At 40.2% G+C, this 8,776-nt stretch overlaps 1 protein-coding gene across 1 annotated transcript; it reads left to right on the forward strand.

Annotated features, from left to right (window-relative positions):
* Positions 1-528: 528 nt before the first annotated feature.
* LOC122053468 (pentatricopeptide repeat-containing protein At3g53170-like) lies at positions 529-5,682 on the forward strand. Its single transcript, XM_042615522.1, has 7 exons — positions 529-613; positions 835-963; positions 1,060-1,140; positions 1,478-1,722; positions 2,026-2,173; positions 2,358-2,845; positions 5,640-5,682. Exons 1-7 carry the CDS (start codon positions 593-595, stop codon positions 5,680-5,682), a joined length of 1,155 nt encoding a protein of 384 aa, XP_042471456.1. The 5' UTR covers positions 529-592.
* The last annotated feature ends 3,094 nt before the right edge of the window (positions 5,683-8,776 follow it).

An 8,776-nucleotide genomic window follows, 5' to 3' on the forward strand; every position in this document is an offset into this window, starting at 1 on the left:
TCGCCATTTCGTGTTCTGGTGTTTGGATTGCTATGGATGGAGAAGTTGTGCAATAATTCAGAGTGATGCCACCGTTGGGATTCGAGGTGATAAGTTGCAAATTTCTAGGCTAACCAAAACAATGTGGGTGCTTCTCATGTGGTGTGGTAGGATGTCTTAAAAAGAATAGGACAGTAAGATGAGTAATTTACTTTTTTTGATTGCTTGATCAGATGGCCTTTGGACAAATGCATAACCATAAAAGATGGATAATTCAGAATATTGGTTATTAGGGAGAAAGGTGATAGAGATCTCATTTACGATGAGCCACACAATCTTTTCAAGAAAATAAAGTTCTTATGTGCTTTATATTAACTTGGTTTTTCTCTAATGATTTCTATCTGTTTGTATTGCAGGTTCTAAAATATAGTAAGCATTGTAGAGTCTGTGACAAATGCGTTGATGGCTTTGATCATCATTGCAGGGTGAGGGTTTTCTCCATTCACAACCTTATATGTTTTGTTATCTTGTAGTAATATGCAGTATTCATCTTTCCTTGTAGTGGATCAATAACTGCATAGGAAGAAAAAATTACAAAAGGTTCTTCATCCTCATGGTGTTTGCTCTTCTCTTGGTAAGCACAAATATTTCCTACCATTCCAATAGTTGTATTCATTAATCATAGTGATTGACACTATTTTCTTAGTGTAGATTTATCATCTGTGTGCATCAACTTAGAAGATACTATTTTCTTAGTACGTGAAGGACCTGATACATAGAATGCATTTTATGTCAGGTCCTTTTCATTCTGATTGACTATTGATTGGTCTCCATGCTTTGTGCACCTTGGGCCAGCTTATTCTGCAGTGGGCTGTTGGGATGCTTGTGCTGATACTGTGTTTTGTTGAGAGAAGGAGATTTTCTGCTGAAATTGTTTCAAAGCTGGGTAGTAGCTTTTCCTTGGCACCCTTTATCATTGTGGTGGTGAGTACTCAGAAGAGAAAATAAATGAAAATCACACATCATAATGAGGATTTTTCAAGGTTCTGATACTAATTTGATAATGTCTCTATAATGCAGGCTGTGTGCACTTTATTAGCCATGGTTGCTACTCTTCCAGTTGCACAACTTTTCTTCTTCCATATTCTTTTAATAAAAAAGGTACACTACTTTCATATTTCTACTTGTGACACAGCAAACACTACCAGTTACACAGCTCCTACATTTATATAAAACAAACCTATGTATCCAGTCAAATATCTCTATTTCAAGGAATATATCTTTTATATTTTCAAATTCTTTGCATTCATCCATACACTGAGCATTACTGAAACTTATTATCCAACTGAACTATTACAGCTTGTTATTTAACTGATAGATTTTCCATAGTGGAAAACAAATAGTAGAATTTGAACGATATGGTGTTGTTTATTCATCAATTCTGGAGAAAATTGACACTTTAACTAGCTCATGCTACTCTACATGGATGCGCTTACAGGGAATCAGCACCTATGATTACATTATTGCTTTGAGGAAGCAAGATCAGGAGCAGGAGCAACTTGCTGTTGGTGGGCAGCAAAGTCCGCAAATGTCCCAAGTGAGCTCTTTTACTGGACTAAGCAGCACCAGTTCTTTCAATCAATTCCATCGCGGTGCATGGTGTACTCCGCCAAGATTATTCCTTGAGGATCAGGTATCATACTTTCATTATTTAGAAAGTTATTGTGAATGTAATTTACCATGGTTAAGATTATTTTTGAAAAACCTTTTAATAAGATTTTTTTTACTGTACGAGGCAAATCCATTTAATTAAAAGTTTTTTTTTGGTAAAAAAGCCTAGTTGTAAATCTTTATCAGCACTTCATTCATTTCTCCTTATTCATCATTATCGTATTTTTGAATAAAAATTGAAATAACAAATGTAATCCACTTGCTTATTGTACACTTGGTTCAATGGTTAGCGAACTTAGGTGTGTGCTGTTTGAATTTTGTTTTCATGCATTGACCTCTTTAGATGATTAGTTTCTTGTGAACCTATTTTGAAAGCCTGTCTCGGATCCTCAGGACGGAGGCCGCCGTCCTCGGAGTCGAGCGCAAGGCCGGCTCTGCCAAGTTCACCCGCCTCTGGCCCAGAGCAGTGCTTGAGGCGCTCGATAATTCCATATCCGCTAACCAATGGGAATCCGCTCTCAAGGTACTCCGACCCTAATTTTTCCCCTTTCTACAGCGAAATTGATTGCTTACGTCCTCAAAATTTGTTCCCCTTGTCTAGGGATTCAATTTGACCGACCCTAATTCTTCTGATTTATGTTGTAATATAACTGATAGCATTGCAGTTCATCTGACTAATGAGATTGTAGGGTTTCTGTATACTATAGATCTTTGGACTGGTTCGGAGACAGCATTGGTATCAGCCAATTTCCCGAACCTATGCAAGGCTATTAACCATGCTGGGCAAGTGTCGACAACCTGATCATGCAACTTCACTTTTCAGAGTGATGCTGTACGAGGGCCTCAAACCAACGCTTGATGTTTACACATCACTTGTTGGCGCATATGGTCATAGTGGCCTGCTAGACAAGGCAATTTCTACACTTGAGGAGATGAATGCAATTTCTGATTGTGAACCAGATGCTCATACATACACCGTCCTCATTAGCAGTTGTTGCAAACTTAGGCGCTTTGAGTTGATTCCGCAATTGCTTATGGAAATGTCTTATTTGGGGATCGAGCCGAATACAGTTACTCATAATACCATTATAGATGGTTATGGGAAAGCTAGGATGCTTGAGGAGATGGAGAGTCATTTGTCAACTATGCTTGAGACTGGAAAATGCTTGCCTGACATATATACAATGAATTCCATGCGATGGACACCAACAACAGGGGTTAGTCAATGATGAGGTTTTGTAAAACTTGTGTGTTTGAAAAATTATTGTCATGAAGTTAAGGATAACTTGTATGATACAAATTTAATTTGTGGATCAATATGTATACATTTTGTTTGTATAATATAAAGTTTTATTTATTTGTTAAATAGTCTTCTTATAAAAATGATTGTGGTTGTGGATATTCAATTATATGTAAATTTTGAGTATTTTTTATAATTTTTGCTATTTAATTAAGAAAAACACTATTTTTTATAAATTTAAAAAGACAACGTTTTTAAGTAATAAAAGACAACGCTTAAAAAATAATGTCTTTGAGACCAACCACAACGCTTTTAAAGCGTTGTCTTTGATATGTGCATTTTTACAACAGCATCTTTAACAACGCTTTTTAAGAACGAATAGACAACGCTTAAAAAGCGTTGTCTTTGTGACCAACCACAACGCTTTTAAAGCGTTGTCTTTGATATGTGCATTTTTACAACAGCATCTATAACAACGCTTTTTAAGAACGAAAAGACAACGCTTAAAAAGCGTTGTCTTTGTGACCAACCACAACGCTTTTAAAGCGTTGTCTTTGATATGACTTTCTACAACACCATCTACAACATCACTTTTTAAGTACATACGACAACGCCAAAAAAGCGTTGTTGTTTAGCTTTTTTCTTGTAGTGTAAAGATGTTTAGATCACTATGTGCAAATTGACTCTAGAGAACTCCTCAAATGTGATTTGCACATCCTAATCACCTTAGGAATAGCTTTCCATTTTATTTTCAAGGCTTGATTACACCTTGAAAATTCCTAAAATGCCACCTTTTGTCATGATTAGGTTAACTACCTATTCAAGTAAGGTTGGCACACCCTAACTCATCTAGCGTGATGAAATCACGCTCCTAGGAACCCAATACCTATTGGAGCTCATTGGGTTCACTAAATATTCACTAGGGATGACTTCCCTAGCAACCCTCCTAATGACCCTCCTAGGCTTTAAAGCCTTGGTCATTTGGGACTCATCAAGATCCACTCTAGGGGTGACTCCCCTTGCGACCTTGGTGATGGTCTTTCTAGCCCTAGGTCTTGTTCCATAATCGAATGGAACATTGTGATAAGTGGGCTTGACCACTTGGGACTTAGGTTTGTGACCCAAACCTTTCTTGTCCTTGGACATTGGTTTTTGACCCTTAAACCCTAGAGATGACTTCTCCAAGTTCTTAAGAGCCTTTTCCAAAGTATCAAGTCTTGACCTCAAGACTTGATTCTCCTTCTCTAATACCTCAATTTTTAATTTTTCATTTTTCTTTGAGGTATTCCTAGGCATGTGTCTAGTTGTTTTGGGGTTTCTACCTAGATTTTCCTTAACCTTAGATGAATTAATCCTAAGGTTGGCATTTCTAGTATTATCCTTATCTAGGTTAACATGTTTGGCACCTAAGCATGTATATTGATTCCTATAATTAACATGCTTATCATTATTTGCAATAGCAATAAAACTACTAGCATGTTTCTTATTTGAATTGCAATAGTGTGCCTTAAAAGGTACCTTAGGGTTTGCCTTAGCTCCCCCTATCGATGTGCATCCCTTGTCCTTGTGAGGTTGCCTCCCCCTTGGACATTGACTCCGATAATGTCCCCTTCGCTTGCATTGGAAGCATACCACGTGCTCCTTGCCTTTGCGTGTCGGGACTCCGGCTCCCTTGACCTTTGGTGCCGGTGGAGTCTTCCTAACCCTCCTTGGACACTTACTCTTGTAGTGCCCAAATTCCCTACACTCAAAGCATATTATATGTAACTTATTTGAAATTACAATGCTTGAGTTACCTAGGGTTGAGGATGGATGAAGGCTCTCTTCCTCATCCCTTCCGGAGGTAGATGCTTCTTCTTGCTCCGATCTTGAAGAAGAGACCTCCTCTTCTTCCTTAGACGTTGAGTGACTCTCAACTTCTAATTCGCTCCCTCCATGATGTGAGCTACTTGGCTCACTTGACTCCTCTTCATGGCTTGAAGTGGAGCTCTCCTCATGAAACTTGGCCAAGTTATTCCACAACTCCTTGGCGTTGTTGTAACCACCTATTCTACACAAAATGTCATTAGGTAAAGAAAATTCAATGATTTTCGTTACCTCATCATTGATGGTTGATTGGTGGATTTGCTCCTTGGTCCACTCCTTCTTCTCTAGGGTTTCTCCTTTCTTGTCCATCGGAGACTTGAAACCTAATTGAACACAACTCCAATTTTCAAGGTTAGTCATAAGAAAATACCTCATTCTTACCTTCCAATACGCGAAGTCGCAGCACTCGTAGAATGGTGGAAACGTGATGTCTTCTCCGAGTCGATCCATTCTCTAGCTTGTGCTCCCCCGGGTGTTAATCCGACGAAGAGCAACCTTGCTCTGATACCACTTGTTAGGATCCTTCGTACGGAGGCTAGAGAGGGGGGTGTGAATAGCCGACCCCAAATCGTCGTTTCTTTCTACAAAACGTGTTAGCGCAGCTGAAAATAAACACGAAACGAAAAAAGAAGACAAACCTCAAACAAACCGACGTAACGAGGTTTGGAGATAAGCTCCTACTCCTCGGCGTGTCCGTAAGGTGGACGAAGCCTATCAATCCGTCGGTGGATGAGTCCCCGGAGAACCGGCTAATAGATGCTCCTTGTGGGTGGAGAAACCTCGCCACAATACTTGTAACAACAAGAAAGGAGTACAAGGAAAGCAAGAAGCAAATACAAACAACAATATGAATGCAACACTCGCTTGCCTTCTCTCATCGTAGGGAGGCGATGGGCGACAACTTCACAACCCAGCTGCGGCGGTGATCGACGGAAGCTCACGCGAAGCCGAGCGAGCTCAACAAAGCTCGAACCTCGAGTATAGGAGCGAAGCTTCAATCAAGGAAGAATAATAATAAACCAATGTAGAAGCTCTCGGCCTCCTTTTATACTGCGGAGAAAGAAGCCGAGAAGAAATCTGGCGTTGTGCCATGGCTGGTGCCAATCGATGCGTGGACCCGATCAGGACTCCGATTGGTCCACGGCCGTCGAGAACTTCTGATCGGTCCGGGACCGATCGAACTTTGTCATCGGTCCCGGACGATCAGCCCCTCTGCGCCTCGCTCTGTTACCACGATCGACTCGATCGGTCACCGGATCGATCGGTTATCACCTGATATCTACTGATGTATTCGATCGGTCACGAACCGATCGAGAATATTGCATGTATCCGGATCGATCACGGATCGATCCAGAGCTCATGTTTGCACCAAGTCCAAACCAACATCCGGTCAATCTTGACTTGTTGGTACATTGCCTAGCATCCGGTCACTCCCTTGACCTGCTAGGACTCCCGCTAAGTGTCCCTTTGACCCACTTAGACCTTTCTCTCCGTACCAAGTATCCGATCAATCCTATGACCACTTGACTTCCCATCACCAGATGTCGATCACCCTTGATCCATCTCGATTTTCCCTGCCCGGCTTCACTCACGTGACTTTCACCTAGCTTCACTCACTAGGGTTTCACCGCTTCACTCACCGGATTTCCCACTGCCTGGCTTCACTCACCGGGATTTCCCAATCACGGCTTCACTCACCGGGACTTTTCAATTGTCGGCTTCACTCACCATGACTTTCTAACCCTGGCTTCACTCACGGGACTTTCCGTCTGGCTTCACTCACGGGACTTTTCCACATCCGTCCGGAGAGCAGGCTCAAGGCCCTCTCGACCACGGTCAGGAGAGCAGCTCTGAGCCCTCTCCGACTTCCCATGTGCCAAGCTTCCATACTTGGACTTTTCCCGTGCCAAGCTCCCTGCTTGGACTTTTCCCATGCCAAGCTCCCTGCTTGGACTTTTCCCGTGCCAAGCTCCCTGCTTGGACTTTTCCGAGTCAGGTCAACTCACCTCGGGTCAACCAGGTCAACCTTGACCACAGGTTGCACCCACAATCTCCCAAGCTTGTATCCTTGTCAAACATCAAGATACAACCATTGTCAAACATAACTCATCAAACATCAAAACACAACTCAAGTCCAGTCAATTCAAGTCTAGTCAACCAGGTCAACCTTGACCTAAGGTTGCACCAACACTGACGTGGCGAGGCACATGACCTTCTTGGATATGGGAGCAACCACCACCGACTAGACAAAACCTTTTATAGAAAGCTAATATTTAATTTCCTAAAATAACTTTAGGTTAACCAAAGAGAACAATCAAATCACAAGGAAAAGAAAAAACAAAAGAACACAGCATCGAAAAAACATATTCGAAATTCTAGAACGTAAGCCTATTGTATTTGGTATTATTTCCATAAATAACTAGCATGATGCGGAAATAAAAATTACTAGTTATACCTTGTAGAAAAACCTCTTGATCTTCTACCGTATTCCTCTTCTAACCTCGGACGTTGTGTGGGCAACGATCTCCGATGAGAAAACACCAACCACCTTCTTCTCCTCCAAGAAAGGTTCGGCCACAAAGGAAAACTTCACCAAGGAGAAAACCAAAATACTAACCAAGCTCCAAGAGATGCTAGCTTTCTCTCCTTCTTCTTCTCCAAGTAGTATCCGCCACCACAAGAGCTCCAAGGGAGAGAGAGAGGTTCGACCACCAAGAGGAAGAGAGGGAGAGGATGGCCGGCCACACCAAGGAACAAAAGAGGGAGAGAAATAATAGATGTTGTGTCTCTTGAAGGCACCCTCACCCCTTCTTTTATATTCCTTGGCCTAGGCAAATTAGGAAATTTAATTACAATAAAATTTCCTTAATTTCCTTGACATGATTTAATTGAGAAAAATAAAATAAAATTTCCCAATTAAATCTACATTGGTCACCACATCATTGGAGAACAAATTGGACAAGTTTCAATCAACAATTAAAACTTCCTAATTTGTTTCCGGAAATTTTAAAATTAAAATTTCTCTTTAAAAATCTCTACATGGTTAATAAAAGAAATTTCTATAATTTTAATTTTACAACATGTGAATAATTTTTAAAGAGAAAATAAAATATCTCACCAATCTACAAATAAGGAAAGAGATCTAATCTCTTTCTTTAATCTTTTGTAAATTTTACAAGAGAGATAATTTAATTTAAATTCTCTTTAATAAATTATTTCTTCCACATAATAAAAATTAAAATTAAAATTCCTTTTTAATTTAATTTGGCCGGCCCCCACTAGCTTGGGTTCAAGCTAGGGCCGACCACCCAATCTTATACCTAGGCCGGCCCTAGCTTGTTCCCAAGCTAGCTTGGCCGGCCCCTATTGGGTGAGTATAGAAGGTGGGTATAGGTGGGTATAGAACTCTATAAATAAGAGGCTACGATAGGGATGAGAGGAGGAATTGGTTTTGGTCTCCCGATAAAATTAAGCATCCGTGTTCGCCCTTAACACACAACTTAATTTTATCAATGATAATTCATTCCACTAAAGAACTATCATTGAACTACGCACCAATCCCAAATTACATTTTGGGCTCCTTCTTATTATAAGTGTGTTAGTCTCCGTGTTTAAGATATCGAATGTCCACTAATTAAGTGAGTTCTTGACAACTCATTTAATTAATATCTTAGTCCAAGAGTAGTACCACTCAACCTTATCGTCATGCGGACTAAGTCCACCTGCAGGGTTTACATGACAATCCTTATGAGCTCCTCTTGGGGACATTATCAACCTAGTATTTCTAGGACACAGCTTCCTTCTATAATCAACAACACACACTATAAGTGATACCATTTCCCAACTTATCGGGCTTATTGATTCATCGAACTAAATCTCACCCATTGATAAATTAAAGAAATAAATATCAAATATATGTGCTTGTTATTATATTAGGATTAAGAGCACACACTTCCATAATAACCGAGGTCTTTGTTTCTTTATAAAATCAATATAAAAAAAACCTCAAATGGTCCTACT

The sequence above is a fragment of the Zingiber officinale genome, chromosome 3A (genome assembly GCF_018446385.1).
Source record: "Zingiber officinale cultivar Zhangliang chromosome 3A, Zo_v1.1, whole genome shotgun sequence".
NCBI lineage: Eukaryota > Viridiplantae > Streptophyta > Magnoliopsida > Zingiberales > Zingiberaceae > Zingiber > Zingiber officinale.

Excerpts from the sequence above, each read along its gene's own strand:
- LOC122053468 (XM_042615522.1), top strand. The coding sequence starts at position 593 with ATGGTGTTTGCTCTTCTCTTG. Across the intron at positions 614-834 it reads TGGTGTTTGCTCTTCTCTTG|CTTATTCTGCAGTGGGCTGT; the intron begins GTAAGCACAAAT and ends ACCTTGGGCCAG. Across the intron at positions 1,723-2,025 it reads TGTGAATGTAATTTACCATG|CCTGTCTCGGATCCTCAGGA; the intron begins GTTAAGATTATT and ends CTATTTTGAAAG.